Source organism: Oenanthe melanoleuca, chromosome 3, assembly GCF_029582105.1.
Source record: "Oenanthe melanoleuca isolate GR-GAL-2019-014 chromosome 3, OMel1.0, whole genome shotgun sequence".
NCBI lineage: Eukaryota > Metazoa > Chordata > Aves > Passeriformes > Muscicapidae > Oenanthe > Oenanthe melanoleuca.
The window spans coordinates 2,355,546-2,380,385 of NC_079336.1; the positions used below are offsets into that span (position 1 = coordinate 2,355,546).

General features: G+C 46.7%; 1 protein-coding gene across 1 annotated transcript; it reads right to left on the bottom strand.

Moving 5' to 3' along the window:
- Positions 1-464: 464 nt before the first annotated feature.
- Positions 465-21,327, bottom strand: XKR6 (XK related 6). Its single transcript, XM_056488011.1, has 2 exons — positions 21,135-21,327; positions 465-2,772 (listed from the first exon to the last, which is right to left on the bottom strand). Exons 1-2 carry the CDS (start codon positions 21,316-21,318, stop codon positions 1,808-1,810), a joined length of 1,149 nt encoding a protein of 382 aa, XP_056343986.1. The 5' UTR covers positions 21,319-21,327; the 3' UTR covers positions 465-1,807.
- Positions 21,328-24,840: the final 3,513 nt, after the last annotated feature.

The window sequence follows — 24,840 nt, forward strand, 5'->3', positions numbered from 1 at the left end:
AAAACCCGGTGATTTAACTTGAGGAAAAAAAAATTTAAAAAAATAAAAAATCCAAAGAGATTCCAGCACAGAAACAGAATCCGGGAGAGATGAGAATGTTCAGACACCGAGAGGGTTATTTGGAAATGTCAAAGACAACCCCACAGCCCTCGGCTGTGCCAGCTTTGGAGGTGGCAGCATCTCCTGGCGGTGGAAGGCTAAGCTAAACCACGGCTTGGATTTCCTCTGGTTGTTGTTTCTCGCCATGTACTTACAGTAGAGGGTGACACGAGACAGTTTTTTATCAGCAGTTCCCCACACGTAACCGAGTCGAAGAATTTTCTCAGCTAAATCACAACAACAACATCAACGAAAATACAAAGCACCAAATCATCTCGAGACGTGAGTCAGTTTTACAGGTTATTACCGTTTGAAGAAGTTTTGTTGGTTGTTTTGTTGTTGTTTGTTTTTTGTGTTTTTTTGTGTTTTTTTTGTTTTTGTTTTTTAATCCCGACTTTTCATGTTTTGTTTTCCTTAAAAACAAAACAGAAACAAAACAAAAAATCAAAACCCAAAAATCCCCAAAATGGAACGAAGGATGCTTTACAATCACTTTAAGGCTCGCACTGAATGAGACATGACAGGTCTTACACGAGATTACAAATAATACATGTATGCCTTTCACAGCCTTAAAATGATACAGTAGGTCAAATTATTTTGCCAGTCACCGATCAAGTATTGTGCCTTTAAATTGACTCGCTTTTTGCTACCATGCTGAGTTTTATTATTACTGAAATAATTATTAGAGATGTGGAAATGTACTTTCGGATCATGTTTTTGGTTTATAATTTCGATAATTTGGTTTATAATTTCGATAATTTTCCAGAAATCAAGGTGGCAGGCCTTATTCTGGGCTCAGAATGCTGTTGGTATTTGCTCCACTGGAGACAGTGGGGCTTTAGCGTGAGCAGTTGTTGGGAACAGGATCAGATTCTGTATTTTCACACTGGTCTGGTACAATCCCACCTTTGCACAGGGTCCATTTCCACGAGGAAAATGGTTCCAGGGTGGGGTCACCTTTATAACACAACTCGGTCAAGGCTTGGCCCAATGGTGTTATAAATTCCTTGCCAAATTATCTTACAGACCTGATTTTGTCTTTCAGCTGTTGGAAAAATCAAACTCCATTGGGGTTGTCTTGGCTTTGCTTTCTTATCTTTGCTTTCTTATCTTTAGACATCTGGGGTGGGGGGGGGGGATGTACTGCTAAATCCAATAAGAGCAACAGGATTTGGGTTTTTTATACGTTTCTCTCTTTTTGTTGTTGTTAAATTTTTATTTTTTTTTTATTTTAAGGTTTGCATTTCAGTTGGATGGTTGGTTTTTCTTTCATTTTTTTTTTTCCTGGCATATAATCATCAAAGAGTTTTGCATGAGAAAGGTGACAGTACTTAATGAAACTCAGCACCTAAGGGCATAAGGCAGTTGTAGGTTTGTTTGTTTGTTTTTTTTTTTTATTTTTCAATCAGCACCAATCCCATAAATAATGTTCTACACTTGGTGTACGGTATAAAACTGATGTGGAGATGCCTCCTTCTCCACCTGTGAATCCTAGGTGTGGAAGTTGAAATACTGTTTCTTGTGTGTAAAAAACAAAAGAAAAGTTTTTCTTTTTGTTTTTACTTACAAAACATAGAGAATATCTTTTTTTTTTTATACATACAGCAACCAGAAAGAAAGCTTATCTGAAGGTTTGTGTTTGTTTCATGATCTGTGTTTACCGTAAACAAAAATAAGGTCCCCTCTTTTACTTTTGCTTTAAGGAGCTTTAAAGTGAAGATTCATATTGTAGCAACTCATATAAGAGAGGTCCATCTCTATACCTAATACCTACAGCTGTGGGGGTGACATATTGGAGGATGTTGATAGTTCTTCTCAACCTCCTGTCTACAAAATGAGCATCCCAGGCAGGATATCTTTTTCTTGGGATGTCAATCTTAATGAGAGGCCCCTCGGGGGGGTAGGGTCGCCCAGATGGAGTAGATGGTACCATTGCTCTCACCTGGAAAACGGGCAAGCAAGTGTCAGCTGTGAGTTCCTCCTGTTGCTCCGTGACCGCTCTGGTGGGCGTAGCCTGGGCCCCCCGGTACCCAGGGGTTTGGGGCGCCATGGGCTCAACATCGGGGGGCAGAGGAATGCCCCAGAGCAGCTCGGCGCAACAGGAGCTGGCAAAGATCTTAGCTCTCGGCCCCATGGGATGCAGCACACCATAATATAACAGCATCAGAGCTATCCCAGCAGCAAAGCTAAGAAAGACACAACACAGTGCTGGCACGGCATAGGAGTCAGTGGTGTCAGGATCTCTGTAAAAATACCAAAGGAGCGTCAAGGCAGCGTTCTCCGTCAGGACCACCGTGTAATACGCAAACATTCGGTATCGAGTCCGCCCTTCCTTGACATTAAACCAGCAGAAAATGTACACAATCCCTACCACCATGTTGAAGAGGATCTCCTCCCACTTAGACATGCAGAAATCTGTCCCACCATGGATGATCCAGAAAGCCATGGCACACCAATGGACCACTACAAAGATCCCAAAGTAGAGCTGGAAGATGGAAGCAAAGAGAGCAAAAGAAATAACTCGGGATGAGATGGTGAAGAGGCGCCAGAAGAGATGGATGAGGGCCCCTCTGTAGCTCATACTCTTCTTGTCGTCCCTAGAGTCCCGAAGAAGCTTGTGATAGGAGGCTAGCACCCAAGCCAGGGACATCAGGGAGGCCACAGAGGACACACCTGCCGGAAGACACACAGATCCACTGAGTTAGACAGGAGCTTTGGTGGGAAACATCATCTGCTCACTAAATTATTGCATCTGGGGCAGGCTCGGGAGCCTGAAGGTTCAACTCACGCCAGGTTGTCCTTACAGTCTGGAGGAGAGAAATACAGAGAGATCAGTGTGGGGATTGGAAATGGTGCCGTGTTCAGGAGTTCTCTGACTCCTTGTCCTTATCTTCCCAAGCTGCTGGATCAGCCACCCACCCCAGCTGTTCCTGCAGGGAACAGCCTCTGGGCTCATCCTGGGAGTTTGGATCCAGATCCTATCTAAATGCTGAAGTCCAAGTGTGAAAGTTGCTTTCTTAGATAGCAGAATCTCTCTCGGAATGCACCACAGCAAGAGCAGGACACCTGTATTCCCTGCAACTGCATGGATTTATTTTTATTCTAAAATACTTTCATTTAAGCAGTATTCCCATTGATTCTGCCTAACTCAGGAATCCCCATTTGCATTTGCCTTTTGGAAAAACAAGGTTTTTGTCCCATGCAGATAAATATATAATTCCAGGGAGCAGCAAGACTCATCAATATCCTCGAAAGGATCCCAAAACAAAGGATCTGATCTCCCCAGCCAATTCCCTGCCTTGTTTCCAGGATGGACCCAAGACCTATACTGGAGGTAGCTCTTCTCCAGTCTTGTCTCCTGGCTGGAGCACAAATCCAGGTCACAGTCGTGTCAGGGAGGGCACAGCCTGCACTGAGGTCCCCCAACACATCCCCCTGTATCCTGACATGGGGCAGAACCCCCCATGATATTCCAAAGGGACCTGGTCTTATTCTCCATCCCAACCAATGCTTAAACAATTTGTTTAATTCTCCAGAAGATGAAATAGTGGCCCCACCACACCTGAGAGGATTTTAATAATATAATTCCATTGATTATCACAAGGCTGCATTGAACAACTCATGGAGCAAAGCATCACAATAAAAATTAATGGAGAGATTCCTGGGAAAAGAAAGAGCTGCTGGCATCTTATTCCTTTGCTGCCACTGCTGCTCACTGAACACTGTTCTGCAGGTGAGGAAACAGGTGATGGACCAAAATCCACATCTGCGAAGCTCAATGATTTCTTAGCTGTGGTTGGATTGGGCCTTAGCCAAAGATTTATCTGGGAACATCACCTTTAAATTCCAGAGGAAAAACTGCTAATGGTTCCAAGCAAAACAAAGAGAGGTGCCCCTCCATCTCTGATGTGTAACTGAGTGATAGGTCCAGATCCTATTTGGCTTTGACTTCTTTAGGAAAATCCAAGCACCATCTTGCTGTAGCTGCTCAGAGTTAAAAGGGTAAAATGCCTGAAAAAGCTAAATTTCTTCTCCTCCTGTTTTCTTTTCTCTCTGCTCACTAGGGCCTGGCTTCCATGGGAATGCAGATGAGGTCCATTGGCTCCTCAGACATCACTCTAAAGAATTTATCTCGGTTTTGAGGAGCCCACCCCACAGTGTGGCAGGGCTAGACTTCCCTCCTTCCAGCCTGGAGGAGAGATGATGGAGAAGAAGGCCAGGAAGGATGGCAGACTCCAGCTCTGCCCTCATTGGAATTCTCACAGCCTGCAAAGTCCACCAAAGCTACACCTTTCCATCAGCTCTCGGGTTTCCCTCTGAATCCCTCGTCTTTGGGCTCAAATGTGCATTGAAATTTCAGACTGAATTTTAAAATACAACAAACAGCAGAGCAGTGAGAGCAGTGGCCTTATCCAAGAGGGAAGCTTTAAGCCACCAGCTTTGAGAAAATCACCATTTCCCCCGAGTCCTAAGTCCTCACTAAGAAACACTTGCACATTGGGCTTGGGGATTCCAACCACAGACTGACAGAATTGGAGTTGGAAGGAAGCCCTGGAGATCATCCAACCACTCTGCCAAGGTGGGGTCACCTGGAGCAGGTGGCACAGGAACACATCCAGGTGGGTTGGGAATGTCTCCAGAGAGGGAACTCCAAGCTCTCCCTGGGCAGCTGTTCCAGTGCTCTGCCACCCTCAGTGTAAAAAAGTTCTTTTTCATGTTGAGGTGGAACTTCTTGTGGTTTATTTTATGGCCACTGCTCCTCATCCTGTCACAGGGAACCTCTGCAAAGAGTCTGGCACCGTCCTCTGACACCCCTTGGAGGTATTTATATGGATTATTGAGATCCCCTCTCAGTCTTCTCCAGCCTGAACAGGCCCAGCTCACTCAGTCTCTCCCCATAATGGATGGAAACTTCTAAATATGAACAGCCTCATACTCAAGCAGATGTAGATTAGATTCATTTTTAACCTACAAGATGATTTACATTTTTGATAGACTTTATTAACAGTTTTTGAAGGATGAGTCACACCACAAAAGTTTGTTATGTACTGTTTGTTGCACTATCTCTTGGCTATTCAGTTTAAAAACTTTCCATGATTAGCTGGGGGGAAAAAAAAAAGTCATTTATTGCCTTATTTTAGTGCTGTTTTACTAGAAACTTGTACAGCATTAGCTGTACCTGTACAGGGAAACTCAAACAGCACCAACCCACAGGAGACAGATGTGTCACCCTGGATTAAAAATGTTTCTGTTGGGCTCATTTGCTCTAGAAAAGAGAGGTGAGTAAAACACACCCAAAACAATCCCCCAGTTTGCACATAAAGGCTTTACCTAAAGTTCTGAGGGCAGAGCCCTGCACTGATCACAGCCTGGCTCAGTGTGTGCGTTGAGTCACGCTGCTGACAGTCATCTGAGCATCTCCTCCAGCCAGCAGAGAGGCAGACACCCCCAGAAAGTGATTCAGCCTGTCCTGACACCCGTGTGTGGGACAGGGAGGGGCTGACTCATGCTCCCAAGGTGTCTGACTCCGTGCCTTGCCAGGGGAGCACAGTCAGGCGGGATGAGTCCCTCCCTGCAGAACAGCTCATTGTCTCTTCATCTGCTCCGAGGCCTGAGGGAGGCAGGGAGGGATCTCTGGGCACTTTGACATATTTTTGCTGCTGTTTAAAAGTTCACAAGTGTTGTGTTGAATGTGAATTTTGGCACCTTGGTGATAACAAGGATCTGGACCTGGGTGTGAGGGGGGAGATCTGTAGGTGGATGTCAGCAGGAGCCAGGGAGTGATGCAAAGTCTTTTACATCACTCTTACTTCTTGCTGTGTTGCCACAGAAATTATTCATACAGACCTAAATGACACAGCACTTTTGTCATCTTGACCACAAGTTTCCCATTCCCAGCTTTCCCTAAGACTTCTAGCCCGTGACATCTCCACACAATTTACAATTCTCACAGACACTGGGATAAACCATCCCTGTTTTTCCTCCCATCTTCTCCAGACCTTATTTCTAAGCAACTGTAGAGATCTCTTCAGTTATAACTAAAACAAAAACTCCTGAAAAGTTGGATCACAGGAGCAGTAATTTTTTGTTTTGATTGTGACTCTTGCACGTGGTAACTGATGCACCTTCATGGAGCACGAGTAGGTTTCAACTCCCCTCCAGGCTTTGTTTACCAAAGGGATGAGGTTGAGTAAACACTGAAGTCACTTCAAAAAACACCCCACTCCCACTCTTCCCACTCTGTTCTCAGTCTTGGGAGTGGAATATCCCCACCATGCACAACCACACCTCTGTAGGCATTCTCCAGCCAGGAGCAAATCAGCTCCTGTGGCTGCAGCTCTGTATCCCACAACCTGCCCACAACGAGTCAGACTGGCATAGACTGGGATTCTCTGCCCAGAGTGACCCACAGGCCAAAGTCAGCACCACTGAGGAGTCAAGTCCCTGTGTCTTGAATGACACAGCACAAGAATTAATCCCCCAGATTCCCTTAGGAATGAGCCCTGCAGTCCTTGCAGTGAGACATCTGCTCACCCCCATTCAGCACAGAGCTAGAGCTCTGTGATGTCCCATTTGACAGATGAAGCACCAAGATTTGAAGGATTTACCCAAGATCTCGTATAAAATCCAAGCTAAAGCAGGGAATTGTTCTCCTTCACATCACAGTGCACTTGACAAGACATTTCAGACAGGATTCAGCTCCTGCTGTAGAGACTCCCCCCCGGGTGTCCGTGGTTAAATGATGTCTCTTTGCTCAAAGGAGGATCAAAGCTCAGTGCAACCATCACAGGTGGGAACCCAGCAAGGTCTGAGATGCTTCAGGATATTCCAGACTGCCACGTGGAGCTGGCAGATGTGACAAACTTGCATACAGAGGACAAGAACACTTCTGAACTGGGAGCTGGAGGGAAGGAAGGCACTCAGGGCATTTCAGATGACACCAGCCAAGACTCAAAAAAATTCTGCCTTTCTCAGGGGAGCTCACAACCCTCCTTCAATGATAAACACGTGTGGCACAGAGGCTGTGCAACAGGAAATGGCACAGAGAGATGAGAAAGCAGTGGGAAATAAGGCAGGTGTGTAAAAGTTGAATTTCTGAGAATGTCAGACCAAGGAATATTCTCTGAGAAAGGGAAACAAGAGCTGTTGCTCTGGATCATGAAAACATGAGTGGACTGGAGTACAATGCAGACAGTGATCTGATACCAGAGGAGAGGAGCCTGAACCACTCTGAGCTCAAGGAAAGTGCTGAAGCTCACAGGAATATCCTGAATTTCATCCTGGTTTGGTTCTCCTCTGGTTCCTATCCATGGTCCAGAAAAAGAAAAGGTCATCTCAGATTTGTAAAAAGGCTCTTTGGGAAAAAACCCATCCACATGAAAGAATCAAAGCAGTGACTCCCCTGAAACTGCCAGTGCTGCTTTTAAAGCCTAGGAACAAAATCAGTGCAGGGAAAGCCATCCCTGTCTATCTGGCCTGTTCAGGGTTTTACAACCAGTCTAATAGAAAAAACTCTCTCACACACACACAAGTGAATATTTAAAATGAACACATCCATTTTGGCCTTACTCAGTGCTGTCCAGCTGAGGAAAGAGGATTTTCACTAGTGGTAGGCACAGTCCTCATCACAAATCCAGCTGCAGTTGTTGGCTGCCCATAATTTGGATGCAGCTGCTGTAGCACATTCCCTGAGTATTTCCTGTGGTGCCTGTCCCTTTAAGGTTGAAAATGATGCCTAAACACTGCTCTATTCCTTTTTTTTTTTTTTTTTTTTGACATTAATTCTCCTTAAGACTCTACTAAAACAAAATGGGAAGATACCAACATTTCTCCTGGGTGAGCAGGACGGGAAATATTGAGCATGACACGAAACCTCCCCTCAGCCCCTGTGCAGAGGCAGCTCTTGCTCCATGCCAAGTGCCACATTTCAGCTCATCCCTTCCCCTGCTGTGCTGGGAACCCTGCTATCCTGCTCTCCCCTTTGGGTGGCATGTTCCTCCCTGAAGCTCTGGAGGAGACGAGGAGCAGGCTTTCATTTTGATGCACACAGGGTGAAAATGCATTTATACACAAAAGGGATCAAGCCAGATCCTGATTTTGTAACAACAGAGCCTCAAAGTCACTCTCCTTCATTTTTTAATCTGATTTAATTTGTTTTTGTCAGAGTAAAAGGGGTCAGAATCAGACCCCAGGTCTGATTTTCATCGTCTCCTGATGGATTTTGATGCTTGATCTTTCTTTATTCTTCCCCATCGGGGGTGGGGGGGAATGATTCGTGTCTTTTTTTCCTTTATTTTCCCTCTTTAACTGTCTCTTTGAACATGGAAAAATATGGAACATTGCCAGTATATAAATAGTAAAGGGCTGCACAGACCATTTTCCTCACTGGATTTTGGGACACTTCCTTCAACAGCTTTTCCAGTGTACCACCAGTCCAGTATGGCAGATGAGAATTATTCCACCTTTTGTGAACATGGTACAAAAGTCTGGCCCAGGAATGGCCTCCTCACATTTGTGTGACACCTCTGAGCTCTCCTAAGAGCTGGAATTACCAGGGATGAAAATCCATGTCTTGACACTGGGGAAACTGGGAAGAGATATCACATCAGTGTCCTGCCCTTTGCCCTTTTCTCACAGAAAATATTTGGGTTTCATCAGGCAAGGGGTGAGTTTCACATCCTCAGCACCTGCTCCCTTGCTGTGGAGATCCTCTGGGACCTTCCCCCAAGGGGTGTCACATCTCCATTCTCCTGATCCAGCTCACCTGGACACAGCATCACCATTCTACAAGAAACAGAAAACTGCTGATGACTGGGAAAGGCAGGAAACAAATCTGTCTCCTTTCAGGGACAGGCAAGAAATCCTTCTACCACCAAACCCCACTGGAGTCCCACACCAGGCTTGTGCTGAGTTCTGTGCAGGATATTCCATGTCCAAGCTGGCACAAGGAGAGCTTTTCCACATTAGAGCAGAGCACAGCTGTGCTCCCCAACCTTCTGCTCTGAGAAAATCCATGCCAAGGCAACTCCACAAAGCCTCACTCACATGGAGAGCTCCTCTCCCACCCCTCAAGAGCTAAAGGAGCTCATGTCCTGAAATGCTGCTTCCTAACCCCTTTTCCTTTGCTAAATCAGATGTCCTTGGAGCTGAATCCCTCCAGTGCCTTGAGGAAGCACCCAAGGGGTCACCAGGGGTTGTGGTTCCTTTCCTCCCCTTCCATCCCTGTGCCTTCCAGCTGTGCCCAGTGCTTCTCCCTGCTGCAGCAAGGGGTGAGCAGCCACACTCCTCTGATCTGTGCTCTCATTATCTCAGCTGCTTCTGCTGTGTCTCCTCCTATTCGTGTCCTCTGTGAGCTCCAGCCCTGCAGCCATGGAGTCCTGCATCTCCTCCTGGAGGCCAGCCAGGGATTATCCACCCTCTGCTTGGGATTGTCCTCAAATAACCTCAGTGAAGTGTCAGTCTCCTGCTCCAAATTTTGGCCACCACATCAGGATTGGCAAAGCTTCCTCTGTGTTCTAAAATCCTCTATATGAAGATGCTCTGTCCATCACATGCCTCAGAGTTTATTTCACACCAGGAATGCTGTCTGAGACATGGGATGAGTTGTCTGGAAATGCCTCTGTCTCTCCTCCTGGTGAATCATTTGAAAGGGAAAAGTCCTTCAAGCTCATCTCATTCCAACCCCCTGCCATGGGTAGAGACCTCTTCCACTCTCCCAGGCTGCTCAGATCCCATCCAGCCTGGCCCTGAACACTTCCAGGGATTCAAACTGAATTCCAGAGCTCAAACTTCAGGGGTTCAAACAGAAATAACCAAAGAAGAGCATGGTAACATGAACAGTGGGTAACAGGGGTTTGGCATCCACCAGCTCAGAGGGGAGCACTGAGCCCAGCAAGGTGAAGAGAGGAGAAAGGAGGATTGCTGAAACCTGGTACTGGCTCCAGGATGAGCAGAATAGCCCACAGTGGCTCCTGCAGAGCAGGAGCTGAAAGAACATGATGTGGGCATGTTCAAGTGACACAACAAAATGAATTTATACCACTGAAGGCACAACAAGCCCCCAACACCCTCCTGAAGTGAGAAGGGTGCCCTGGTCATTCAGAGGACATCCTAGAACAGACAGACAGAGTCATCAGCATCCTCAAGTGGTGGGAGAAAGACAACATCCCTCTGTTGCATCACTGACAATAAGACTGGTCTCAACAGCCCTCATCAGCATAAAAATCCACTTTTTGCTTTCCACAACAGCCTTGCCCCTTTCCCTGGCTGCAGGTATCTCAGGTTTTACCTATTTATGCAGGGGAAGAAGCTGCTGACACCTGCTCCAGAGCTGGAACATTTCTGGCAGCACTTAGGGGAAATCTTTATGAACAAACAAGCCTCAGCTCACTTGGCTAAGTGGGGTCTTTGATCCTGTGTGGTGAATTGTCACCACAGACTGGCTCACAAAAAGCAGCAGAGAGGACAAGGACACGTGGGAAGAGAACCTGGTGGTGGTATCTGAACCCCAAATGAGAAACAGGATTATTTGTTGACCCTGAGCCCAGCTGGCAGAACCTGCCATGCCCATCCTGTTAAAATCCCTCAGGAGCTGTATCCAATCTGCCCGATGGGAATGGTTCCTGGAATATGTGAATTTGTTTCTCATGCCTGGGAAAGCTTTGGGGAAAGGGCTGGCAGGAAAAACTCTGCCAGAGACCAATTTAGCACAATCACCTGAGTGCCAGTGCTGGGCTCCAACACTGTTTGTGTCACAGGTACAGACAAAATCTGATAACAGTCCTCTCTTTATCACAACCATGGTCATATCATCCTTTTCATCATGTTAAAAATAATGAGGAAGACCTTTGGCTCAACTCCTCAATGCCTGGAGATGAAGTTTCCCATATTATCAGATTTTCCAGGCTGGGCAGAGTAAATGAGTCCAGGTGGTTGCTGGGTGTGGGGAGCCCAGGCATGGCAGGTGGAGCTTAGGTAAAGTGTGATACAGATGTGGGGACAGCTTTCTGCCAGGAAAATGTCATTTCAGCAGGATAGGATAATCCTTTCAGGAATCTGGTCTCAGCTATGCTCCCAAAATTATGCCAGAGGAAAATAGCAGTGTGAACCATTGCTAGAACTAGAGACAAATCCTGTCCTCTGCAGAGCAGCCTCTTCTGAAAAACTCCACCCAGCCACCAGAGCTCAAGGAAATGACAACACACAAACTCACTTTTCAGGGGGAAAAATGCATGGCAGGTGTCTGAGAATTCCATTCAGGAATTTGGAGTGAGTTTGGTGATTTGACTCAGTCTAAAGGAGCTGGAGGCAAACAGAGAGACACACACAGTCTTACTTTTGGAGCTTTTGTTGGTGTGGTATAACTGATATAAAAGTTTTTATAACACAACACTGTTTAGTTTGAAATGGCTCTTCCATTTTGAAGCTTCCCTGAAATGTTAAGAAAATGGAATGGAAAGAATTCACTGTTTTTGTTTCAGCAAAAGCAGATTTTTTTTTTTTTTTCTCTTACTGAAAGAGCCCCCACTTCAGCAGATGCTACTTTGAGGGTGTTCATGCAGAACAGTTCTTTCCTTTGTGATTTTTGGAATCAGAATTCCTATTAATCTTACTGATGGTGTTTCCAGAGTCAGTGTGGGGCTGCATGAATGGTGTTTGCAATCAGAAGAGCTGCTGTTATCACTTAAATTTGGGTTCATGTGCACCAGTAACCCACATTACAGCAGCAAGGACTCAAGTGCCAGCATCTCTCTAGGATCTTCCCATCACACCCAAATTCACCTTTTCCCAGTGCATCCTCTGGAGATTATGAACCCCACAAACCCCTGACTCCCAGGTGGGCAGGGATGGCCCTGAAGCTGACAGAAACACTCAGAACCAACAGCCCTGTGCATCTCTGCCTCCTAAAGACCCACAGACGTGAAGGAGAGATGATCTGCTCTGAGCTTGCTCTAAATCCCTCCAGGCACCAATCACCTGGGTTAATTCTGCATTAGAAATGTGCTGGGAAAGCAGCAGCCAGGATTTCCTGGGCACAGATTAGCTTGTTTGGAAATAGAGCATGAGAACTGCTCTTGGTGTCTATTTTTGTCAAAAGCTGCATGAATTGCCACTCTTCTCAGGCCGAGGTGCCCTCTGCACAGTCATCACTGTAATTATAAAGACTTTGGAGTTAAATCCCCTTTAATCTGAAGCCTTTAAGTGCTGTCTCAGAATGGAACTGAAAAAGAGCCCCACCTGAGCCCCTGGAAGTGAACAGCCACAGATGAGGGGATGTGAAGCTCCTCGAGAGATTTCACTGGAGATGCTCCACTAGGATGATGTGACAACACTTCCAGCAAGGACAGGATTTAACTCTGTGCAAGCAGAGCAAAATCCCCCTCTGTAGCAGTGTTAGAAGGCAGGGCAGTCACACCGACCTGGCTCAACCTGACAGGAGCACAACCATCTCTAGAAACGTTGCCATTTCCTGCTGAGAAATTAGATTTTGTCCCTTTGCTAATTAAAATTGTCTTTCTAGAGCAACAGGAACAAAAACCCCACCCTAAATGTGGTTACTTCAACTGGTAAGAGCGTGATGGCAAAATCCAAGAGGGGTTATTCTTGGAGGAAAAATCACATTTCACATTCAACAGCTGGTTCTTTGTGAAGGGCACTTTAGTGAAAATTTCTAGTGGCCAATTCTTTGCTCAGACTTTTGAGTGTATCAAATCCAGCAGAGCTGCTTCCAGTTTGAATCCTGAAATTACCAGAAGGAGCCTTGTACACTGAGATTTTTCAGACCTAATGATATTTGAACTCTACTATTAGGAACCCTTAGAAGAGAAACACATTTTAAGGCACTACTGGAATGCACTGAAATGATGAAAAAAAACCCTGTTTTAGCTAAGAAAAACAACACATGGCTCCTTTTAGCATAAAAATCTTTCCCCACCCATTTCTGTGTTCTGAGTAGGGATGGTTGGGATGAAACAACAGGACTCCACAAACATGCACAATTTATGTGCATTTTAACACTGCAATCTGACATCTCTTACAGCACCTCTATCCTGTCACTCCTTTTTTTTTCTGTTTTAACTAACATGAGGACCAAAGCCATTGGGAAAGATGTAAACCTGCCTAGCACAAATTGAAAGGATGTTATAATCCTGCAAATGAGGGTTCAAATACTCTGAAAAAGAGGGGAGCAGCAAAGGAAAGCCCAAGGAGTTCTGCTCTCTGCTTTGCAGAGCAACCACGAGAATCCCTTTTCCCTTAGCACAGATCTGGGGCAGATTTGGACCCTGTGCCCAGAAATCAGCAGCTAAGCCAAGCCTAATTCTGTTGACTGCTAAGTTCTGAAACAGGGTGGCCCAGAGTGCTTGGTGGGAATTGTTCTTGGGAATTCATCCCCCTTGCCAAGCATGGGAATTGTTTGGGTTGGTGTTGGCTGCTGGGAGCTAAAAATGTGCCAAGGGCTGTGCTGATAATTGAAGCAGAGGCTGAACAAGATCTGGTGGCTGTGCTCATGTTCTGATGTGTTTTGGTTTATCAGAAGGGATGAAACCCCACAGGCTTGTCCCCAGAAAGCAACATCTCCTGCCAGGGCTTTGTGAGGGAGCTTCTTGCTAAACACAGCTCCTCATCCCTGGAGATGAGACAACACCAAGGTAATGCTCCAAACAGGGATCCTGCAAACCTCCTCTGGTACATGGCTGGGCCTGGACACAGAAAGCCTGCAGGTAATTAGGGAAATAACTCTTCTGGGAATGATTTTGACCTGATGGGAAAGAGGAAGGGATCACACTCAGTGGCCAAAGGAAGAGGTGTGCATCCAGAGATGTGGCAGCAGTGCACACTTTGTGACATTGGTTTTTTATATATATATAAATAGTGGTTTATAAACCTCAGATGCTGTGCAGGCCTTTGGTGGAAATGCCTCAGCATCACCCCAGCAGAGGGGACTGATGTCTGGACAAGAAGGAGCATCTCAGCATTCCTGGAGAGTACACAGGGCTGGCATCAGTGAGGCGAGTCTGGCACAGTGCTCCTGTGAGGGGGAGTGACAAAGTGGCACAAACGGATGTGGTGCAGCTGGTGCTGTCTCACAGAGGGGTGCTGAAGGCACCAGGGACACTGATTTTCAAGGATAACAGCAGCAAACTTTTTTTTTTTTTTTTCATCTGCTTCCCACATTTTGTACACTCTGCAAAGACCTATGTGATAGGTAGCAGGTCAGAATTTGGTGTCCACACATTAAGTCATGCTCATCCTGCTTTATCTCCTGGGTCCTTTTGCTTTTTGCAAACATTTTTGGGACCTTGAAGTGCATCAGACAGAGGATCCTGTGCCTGGTGGCTGTCCCCTCTCAGTGACCCTCTGTGTGACAACATGGATGTTCTGAGGGCACTGAGAACACGAGGTTGGTCAAATGCCAACAAAGGGCAAAAGTCATTCCAGGGGATTTCTACTGACTCAGTGATTTTGCTGCATGCCCAGACTCAGAACTGTCACCCCAAGCTAATCATTAAAAACAATAAATAGTTTCAGAAGGGAGAGAATTCTTTCCTTCAGAACTGAACAATTTTGAGTGGCATCAACCTGAACTGCTCCACCTCCATCAGGGGTAGAAGCACAGAGCAGTCCCTGCCCATCAGGGCATCTTTTCCATGGATTTTTGCACATCCCAGAGCCTATGTGCTCCCTGTTTATCCGTGCTGTCCTAGATGCCTGACAAGAATCCTGCATTAAAACAACCTGTAGCTAAAAAGAACAGAATTCCCACTTATTTCACTAACCAGCAGCACCTTTTCCTATGCTCTAATCCCAAACTCCCCATGAGAGGTGTATCTCCAGAGAGCCTGCAGCATGGAATCACCCTAAGAAGTCTGAATTTCCTGCTGGAGTCTGCTTGCCAAGAACCCAAACCTCTCTGCATCCTCATTTCGGTGGCTGGCCCCAGCTCCTGGGAACAGCATGAGCTAATGCTGGTGTAGTGCTCTGATGATGTAAGCCCTTCCCAGTGATTACCACAGTCTGACAAAGGCTAAAATTGGCAGCTCTGGCCCCCAGCCAGCGCTGTCCCGTGAATGGTGACTCATCTTTGCTGGCTGTGCCGTGTCCCGCGTGTGACGCGACACGTGGCGCGGAACAGACGGGCTTTCAGCAGCTCTCCAAAAATAAGAGCCAGAGACGTGGCAAGGTGGTGGACAGAGAAGCTGCAGGTGGGGATGGGCGAAGGCATGACGCCTCTCTTTGGGCTAGCTCCAAATCCCATTGGAAAATATTAAAAACAAAGCTGTCCCTGGCTCGGAACGCTCCTGCATCCCGCGGCGCTGGGACAACGAGGCTGGTGATGGGACAAGCTGTCCCATGCCAGCGTGCCCGAGGCTTGTCCTGCTCTCAGCATGCCAGAGCAGCGTCCTCAGTGCCACTGCCAACTGGGGAGATGGCTTTTTGATGCTGCTGGGAGCTGGCTGGGCACCAGCAGCTCGTTTCCAGCAGGGCACAAGGCGCTGCCTCCCATCCGCTCTGCTGGGAAGCAGGAGCTGAGCCATATGCCCCAGCCTGGCACAGCTCTGCTGTCATATGAGTGGCCTCCCAGGCAGGCTGCTGATGAGTTCAGAGCTAGCTGGGCCTCCTTGGGTGTTGGGAAGGATGAATCAGGAAAACCTTATAACTAGCACAAGATTTTGAGAATATGGAAACCATAAGCGAGATTGAAATGAATGAGATACCAAACCTCAGTTACTAAATAACTAGAAGACAATAGGATGGCCAGCCAAAAGTAATCCCCTCTTGACAGAACAATGCCTTCTGCAGCTCCAAAGGTCAGAGAAGACCCTGCTAGCTTGGCAAAGGGCTCCAAAGAGTCATTTTAGGGTTTAAAGAATAAGACATGATGGTAATGTAATGATTCTTATGGCTGTATGTAAATGCTATAGGATTTGTATCTTGTATTAGACTGGCTAGTGGAAATGAGAGTTTTCAACATAGAAGAAGTTTATTGTATTGTAAACAGAAAAATCTCTCTCTTACTTTGCTCTCTTACTTCCTTCTCTTACTTTCTTCTCTGACCACTCTCTTACCTCTTAGAATTCTAACTCCCCCCACTCTCTTTCTGCTGGCAGCTCCCAGCAGGGCCCTTTTTACCCACTCCCTATACAACAAACCACAAGTTTCAAGACCTGGCTTACAGAGATCTCTTCATCTGTCACGACCTTCCTGACCACACTTGGGCTCTGGTGAACATTTAAAGGGAAACTGTGGTGGAGTCAGGACAAATTTTCAGGGCAGATGATCCCAGATCATCCCTGCCCAGCAAGGACATGGATGGTGGGGTCCCTTTCCCATGGCAATGAGGTGCTTTCCTGCTTCTCCCTGTGAAACCAGGTGATGGATGTCTCCCACTTCTTTTAATCCCCAAGGAATGACATGAGGAAAAAAAGAAAAAAGAATTTCTGCCTTCAGGCAAAGTTTTGGCATCTCTCTTTCCTCATGATCTGTCTCAGAACCTGAGCCAAAGCCCAGAGTGTGGCTCTGGTAGATCTTTTCCCCACCCCATCTCCTGTTGCTGAGGATTTTATGAGGCAAAGATTTCTTTAGTCATGCAGTGAAGTTCTCTTGGTGGATCTCAGGAAGAATTCACCAGTCAGAAAGAGGATTTCTGCTTTCCCACACAGAATCTGCAGATGCCATATTGAGTTTTGCCCTGATCCCCATGGGATCTGCTGCCTGTGTAGAATGAAACCTGGTTTATTTATGAGGTTATGGCACTCTGCATAAATGGGGACAATTTTGTGTTGTGAGGTCACAGAGATTGGGTTTGGGGGTTTGCATTCCTGTTTGAACATTGTTGGCCAGCATGAAGGGTCTTGCACTAACTTTTAGTGCTCCTGCAAGTGGTGAAAAGGATGAAATTTCAAATCTCATGGGTCTTTTTTCCACTTTCACTGGAGACCTGGGGATTTTAGTCTCCTCAGTTATGTTCAGGCCAGTGTTGATGTCACTTGAAAATCACATTTTTGTGATTTTCAGGCTGAAGGTCCCTTTCTGACTCAGTTGTCCCACTGAGTCTGCTAAACTAAGTGACAGGGAAAATCATCTTTAGTTTGCCCCTGCAAAAAGGGATCATAAATTGGGATAAATGGTCCCCAGACATGGTACAGATGAGGAAGAACATGATAAAAAACTAGGATTTTGCTTTGGAAGGGACAAGATGATTTGTAAACTCCACCAGGATAACTCTGCAGCCAGCACACATCTGTACCTGAGATGTCTGAAATCCATTTTAATGCCTAATTTCTATCACTCTGCTTAAAATAAAGTGACCCCCCCAAACCCCATAAATTAATGTTGCTTTTCCTTAAATACATGAGCAGCTTCAGCCTCCTTTTGAGAGTGCAAACACCTCCCAAAATCCTGGAGCAGGACTTTGCAAAAGGAAAGCTTATGCTGCAAATCTCTTTCAGGTCAACTGTAGGGTTAGCAAGGAGGTGGACACAGCATCTGTGGAGAGATGTGGCTTTTTTTGGTGGGAGAGACCCTGTGCTGAAAATGCAGCCTCGTGCAGGCAGGAATCTTTGTGTAAAGAACTTGTGACACGAGTGGAAGCATGCTGGGGCTTCTGCTAAATCTCATTAAGCTGTAAAGAAGCCACATTAAAAAAAAAAAAAAAAAAAGAAATAAATTAAGTGGAAGCAAACCTCTTTAAGAGGATATTTATGCCAGAAAAACTGGAATCCCTCTCACCTCCCTGCCTGCCTAGGGGCTGGGTGTCTCCTTTAAGCTGGTTTGATCAGCACCTCTCTGGGGTGAAGGGGGTTAAGGATGGTTTGTTCTGCAAGGAGTGAGGTGGATAATCTGCTGGGAGTGATTATGGAATGAAGATCTGGGTTGCTGAGCTTTTTCTGTTGTTGAAAATACTTGATTTAAACCAGGGGGAGTCCTCTGGTCATTATTGCCCAGGAGTCTGAGAGATGGACACTGTTTTATCCTCTCCCAAACCTCAGACACAGTTAGGGTGACCCTGTCCAGGATCCCTGCCCCTCCTTCAGCCTGACCCTGATGTCTAAATGCACCAGACCCCTGCAGAAAGCTGCTGCTGGGGGCTGAGCATCTCATCCCAGCTCCTTCAGCTGCTTTGGGCACGAGCTGTTCCATGGGTTGGATCCATCCTTTTCCCGCTCACCTTCTCCTGACTCTGTTTTGGGTTCACCCAGCTGTGGCTGCAGCAGATGAATCCCTCACAGAGGGTTTGCTTACCAACACCAGCTCCTTCCACATGGATATTCAGGAGCTGTGCTGTTCCATCTGCTCCACCAGCCAAAGAATTCCAGCTCAGGCTCTCAACATTCATCTTCCACTGCCCCCCTGATGGAATAAATGGAGTTCTCACCTCTTACCTCTCAGTGCTCCTTTCTGTGGTTCCTCAGACAAGTTTAGCTAAGCTGGGATCTGCTCTGCCTTGTGCTGGGGATATGATGAAGGAATGAATCCTGACCCTCATGAAATCCCAGGGCTCTTGTCCCAAGCTTTACTGAGGATCTTGACCTCAAATTCCAGCTCCAGCACTTCTGCTGCTGGACATTCTCACTTTTGGGTGAAACTGCTCCATCCTTTGAGTGTTGAAGGAACAGCAGACACACATCCCACCCAATCCTCTCACACAGGTGCATGGCCAAACTGCAAGGCATGATGAGGTTTTTCTTTCTTCCACCCACCTAATAGACTGAAATCTAGGAAATGAAGCATTTTCCTGTATCCCTTTCTACTCATCCTTCCAAGATCAGCCCTTTCTACCTCCATGCTGTGTGGCAGAAATGCTTTGGAGGAGATGCTCTGGGTCTGAGTAAAGACCTCCAGCGTGTTCACTCTTCTTTCCTCAACAGCTCTCTCAACACAGGAATTAGGAGACAAAAGCAAAACCTCCTGATAGCCATTCCAATAACTCCCTTTCTAAAGCTCCTTAAATAGAAGCTGACCTATTTGGGGAGAAGTGGAGCCTGGGCTTGGCATTGCAATCTAAAGAGCAGGCAGGGAGGAGGGATGTCAGCCACAGGGAATGGTGAACTGACCTCGCCTGGCACTGAACGAATCCAGAACAGTTTTTGGGGAATGTGTGTCCAGCTGGAGTCTGGACACACCAGCAGGGGCTGTACCTGGGTTTTAAGCCCTTCCCTGGGCTGTTTTCCCGGTGTGCATCCCTCAGGGATGCTGTTTAAAGGCAGAACTGGCCCCTTCCTGTGACCAGCCACGCTCCCACAGACTCAATGAGCCGGGAGAGACTCGATTTGATTTTTAAACACAGTGCCTTCCTGACAGCACCCACCTCCCTCTGCTTGCAGCGAAATCTTTGATGCTCCCGTTCACAACAGCTCCTCTCAGCCTTTAATTTGCTTTTTTCTTTTTTTTTGTATAATTACAAAGAAGGAAGAGGAGGAGGAGGAAGAGAGAAGCACTGAACGGGCACGGAGGAGCTTTAGGAAACCTCGCAGCGGATCAAGGAGCATCCATCAGGAGGGGAGGGATGCAGGCAGAGGATGCACTGGGGACCATCCAGGGCTGGGCTGCTGGAGCGTGGCGAGCAAAGAGCCCCCCAGGGCTGGCAGAGGCAGGAGGGGACGTGCGCTGCCTTGGAAGAGAGTGCAGCCTGCTCTGCGCGCTGGAGGAGCAGAGGAACTGCAAAGGCAAGGAGGGGGAGGCTGGAAAAATGATGCAGCTCCTCCAGTGGATCAGGCAAAGTGGAAGAGGCACGGGTTTGAAAGCCTTGGAGGGATTATTCTCCCACGGAGGGCAGCAAACTTCACCCGACAATGCGCGGAGAGCCCTGGCGAACCTGCTGGGCTGCGACTGCTGCGCCTGCAGCCGGGTTCATAGAGCTGGAAGCAGCAGGGAAAGGGGGCTGGCAAATGTGAGCTGCTCTAGCAGGAGCTGTAGAAAGGCATATTCATCATGTCAGCACTTTGGAGGCCTGGAGAGCTCGTGATGAGAGGTTTCAAGAAAAGACTGCATAAATAGGAGGAGGAAGGCTTCTATAAACAACTGTGATGGACATGCTGGAAATACAGAGGAAAGGGAGAGTGGCTGGCCTTCCTTGATGCTGTAGATAGTGGTGACCTTGGCAAAACCAGTAAAATTTAACCCCAAAGCAAATTCCAATTTCAGTTCCCACCTCAGCTCCAAAAACTCAGAAATAACAGGCCCCATCCAGGCTGTCTGTGGGAAGCTGAATGTCACCCATGGTGCAAGAATAACCCAGCAGCTCCACTGTTGGTCCCTGGAATTGATGATTATCCCTCAGGCTGCTCACCCCCAGCATGGCCATGGGCTGGGAGAGCTGCTCATGCCAGGGCTGGGATGGGCCATGTCCCTCTCTGCAGGGACAGATGCCCCATGCTCAGCACATCACAGTGGCAGGCACCAGAATTGGCAAAATACTCTCTGTGGTGGCTTCCAAGCCTCATCTGATCTGCCTTTGCAATGAAACCGCCACTACATCCCTGGGCCTACACAGTCCCCTCCACTGCTTTCCCCTTCTCTTTTCCTGGGCTTGGTGAGAACCATGGTACCAATGACAAGACCTTAATTCCTGGGCACTCATCAGAAAAGGTCCTACAGCATTTAGCTGTTAAAAAAACCCTTTTTTTTTTTGCACTTAACACCATCAGAGCATTGCATAGGCATTGAACCATTTGTCCTCACAACACAAACTCAAATCTGGCCAGTTTTATCACCCTACTAATGTAAGGAGGGAAACTGAGGCAGGGAAGGGTCGTGTTTGCCCAGCGCCAAGTGAGAAATGCACAAAGTGCCACAGCAGCAGAGCCTCCTGACAACACCATCATTCCAAAGCCTGGACTGGGCGTGGAAGAGCTGAATCCCATCTTTTCCTTGACACTGGCATTTTTTTTTTTGTCCTCAGAGGAACGAGCAGAGATTTTACCCAGCGAACGCAGCCGAGCTTTGTCCCAAAGTGATCAACGCATCCAGCAGCTGCTGAGCACCGGGATCAGAGGGGAGAGGCTGGAAAGGTGGGGAAGGGGGGAGCCACTTACATGGTAATGTTTCTGCACGGTTCTTTTGGATCATTATGCAGAGCTGTAGCACCAGTTGAGGGGCGCTCTCCAGGAAGGTCTCCAGGAGGCGCAGCATGTTTACGTCTGCATATTCGTACATCATAGCCCAGTAGAAACGCCGCTGGTGTTCCTTCCGCCTCTGGCTCTGGATCCCCAGGTACATAGTTCGGATATACCTGCAGGGAACAGGAGGGAAAAGCTGGGAGTGAGATGCTGGAGTGCAGCAAAAGCTGTTGGTGGGGGAATGGGGTGGTTTGCGCGGTTATTCCGCTCCCTCCTGTCAGATCTGAGGAGGATTTTAGAATCTGACTAAAGGCCTCCAAGATCATCAAGTGTCACTGTCTGATTAGGAAAGGAGAATAATGCAGCAACACACACACACAACTTCTTCAAAGCAGCGAGAAGAAGTGATTTATTGAAAAGTCATCGCACTTATATAAAATAGATCGTGCAAAACAAAATAGAAAAGACTCGTTGGTCCAAGAAGGCAACACTTCTCTGAAAACATGCTTTTTGCAAAACTTTGTGGTTAACACTAGGTGTTTAATTTGTGTCATTCATTCTTTTTTCTCTTGTTTATCTCTGAGAAAAGCCTGGGAAAGATCTGAGCTGGAGCTGAGAAAGCCAACAGCCTGGGAAAAATCCGAGTTGGATTTTTCCACAAGCCTTCAGCAGTGTCCACAATCAAGCCCAACCTTAAGCTGGTTGCCACCCTGAGAACAAAACCATAGGAATTGCATTTGGTGTTGCAAGGGTGGGAAAACTTTAACTGGTACCACCCAAAGGTGACGCCTGGAAGTAGGAAATGCTTTTAGGCACAAGGAAACAACTCCCTCACCTAATTTTCATCACAAGAAAAGAACTCACATGAAAAATATTGGTCCTAACATTTGGAAGTGGCTTGATAGGCCATCTAAACCCCTTCAGCACTCTGGGAAGGAGCTGCTCTCACAGACACAGGAGCTCAAGAAATGGTTGGAGCACACTCACAGGCTCATTGTGGGATTCTTGAAGTTGTCCAGGAATTGGAATTTGGTCTCTTCCAGCTTGGAATATTCTGTGATTCTATGATTTGACCCCATTTCATCACAGATGGAGCAACGAGACACTGCCTTCACATGTGTCAGGTTGTGACCACAGATGTGAAAGGCCATGGTTTGTCACTGGTCAAAGTGACAGCTTTGAGACCTTGGGCAATGTTGGAGTAGAAGGAGGTGTCTTGTGCATGGACAGGCACAGCTCTACCATTGCCTCTGCCTCAGGACTCGTGGCATTTCAGAAAACACCCCTAACAGGGTCCTTTCTAATGCAGAATCCCATAACGGTTTGGGTTGGAAGGGACCTTAAAGATCATCTTGTTCCAACCTCTTCCATGGGCAGGGACACCTTCCACTGTCCCAGGCTGCTCCAAGCCCTGTCCAGCCTGGCCTTGGACACTTCCAGGGACTGACAATCTATTATTAGTTTTTCTTCCTTCTCATCCTGAGCAGTGGCTGTAACCTCATTTGGGATGGGAACCATTTCACCTAAAGCTGACCCTAGAGCTGAGCCAGTCAATCGTTGGAAATGTCTGTGACTGTTCATCTGTCCCAGCAGGGCAGTGGGATGGACCTTCTGGAGGCTCTGGGCACAAGCTGGGGTTTGGCCAAAACGATTAGCTCATCCCCTGCCACTCGGGCGAGACTGCACAGCCGGGAGAGCAGGAGGGGAGGACGTGAGCCAGGACAGCCCCTGGATCTTGGAATCACACCCAGGGATGGGGAGCTGGGAGAGACAGCTCTGCCAGCCCTGCCCTTCACCCAGCATCTTGTCCTTCCTGCAGCTGGCTGGCACAGGAGGCGAAAAATCCCGAAAGAGGACTGCAAGGACATCAAAAAAAAAAAAAAAAAAAAAAAGAAAAAGAAAGAGACGCAGGAAAGCCACCAGATGGGGCTCAACACTCGAGAAAATGCTACAGCAGTCACATACGACACTGGTGACACTGGTGTGACACCCACAGCAGACCCTGAGTGCGAGGGAAATGGCCAAGGAGCACCTGCTGTCCCAACGTGCCAAAATCCATCACAAATCAAACTCCATTCCATTTCCATGGAACACCCCAACCCCAGGGGCTGCAGCACAGCACAGGCATCCTGCCTTCCCTCCACCCAGGGATGGAATGAATGCAGCTTAGCTGGAAAGGCAAAGTAAATTAGAGTGTTGTGGCTCGAGGAGAAAGCCACAGTGCAATGTTTTTATAATGCCAGAGACACAGGGCCAGCAGAAACCAAGTGGTGCTGCCCATGAGGTGCTGCAAAGGCACCATCACCTCTGCCAAATTCCACCAAACCTGTCCTGTGGTCCTGGATGGTCTCCCCCTCCCCATTCCTGCTGGTACACAAAACCTAAACTCCTCTTTGCAAGGTTAAATCACTCATTTCTCACCGCCCCAGCCATGCACAAGAATTTATTGCTTTTCACCCTGCAGCAGTCTTTTACCTGTTTGCACACAGTTGCCATGTAAACCTTTCATTTCTCCAGATTAAAAAAAAAAAAAAAAAAAAAAAAAAATCACACTTCCATAGAACCATAGAATCATTAAGGTTTGAAAATACCTCTGAGATCATCCAGTTCAACCCTTCCCCCAGCACTGCCAAGGCCCCAGTCCCCAAGTGCCACATCCTCATGGCCTTTAGTCCCTCCAGAGATGAGGACTCCACCACTCCCCTGACCAGCTGCTTCCAATGCCTGACAACCCTTTCTCTGAAGGAATTCTTCCTGATGTCCAGCCTGAACCTTCCCCTGTGCAACTCAATGTTCCTTTTCTCCAGAAAAAATTTCTTCTCACAGTTCACATTTCCTACACCTCTGTTGTTCCACACTGCTGTTCCCAACAGCTGTCTCCAGTTCTGGGTTATTTTTAAGACCATCTTTACTTTTCCCAGCCCTCCAGGTTGTCTGAACCAAACAGCAACAATGACATTGGGCCACTCAAAAAAGATGAAGAAGGAATTATCAGGAGGGATATAAAGTCCTGCAGTGATTTCTCCTGGATCTCTAGGCTTAGGGTGAATCTCTAGGGATTCACCACCATCCACAGTTTAAGTATAAATTTTTCTTACTGGCCACAGAAAGAGGACATGACACCAATCCATGGAAAAATATCCCTATCCCATGGGACTGTGACCTCAGGAAGCCCTTGGGCAGCGTGAGCAAAGCAGCTCCAAGGACCCTTTGCAGCTGAAAGTAAATTAACTTCCTTTTTTTTTTCTTTTCAGTCCATGAAAAAACATGGTGCTGTGTCTTCAGCATCCTTCAGAGCCAAATCTGGCAAAGAGAGGAAAGGAATGACTAAAATCTCATTCCTACTTGATGCCAGTGGATTGAGACAATAGCTGGGAAAAGTAATATTTGCACCTTGTGGGCTTTCAGCAATTAATAATTTATAGAGAATATATTTATATATAAATAAGATAATATATAAATATATAGTTATATTATAATATAGAATAATATAATATATATTAAATATTTATATTATAATATGATATTATATATAATATTATAATATATATTATAATATAAATATATTATGTATTATAATATTTTATATATATATTATATAATAAATACCTACTTAATTAATCAATATCAAATTTCACCCAGCTCCAACATTGATAATTCTTAACCCTATTTCCAAACACCA

Coding starts and splice junctions, on each gene's coding strand:
- XKR6 (XM_056488011.1), bottom strand. CDS start 21,318: ATGTACCTGGGGATCCAGAGCCAGAGGCGGAAGGAACACCAGCGGCGT. Junction 2,773..21,134: donor CCGTGCAGAAACATTACCAT/GTAAGTGGCTCC, acceptor GTCTTCCGGCAG/GTGTGTCCTCTGTGGCCTCC.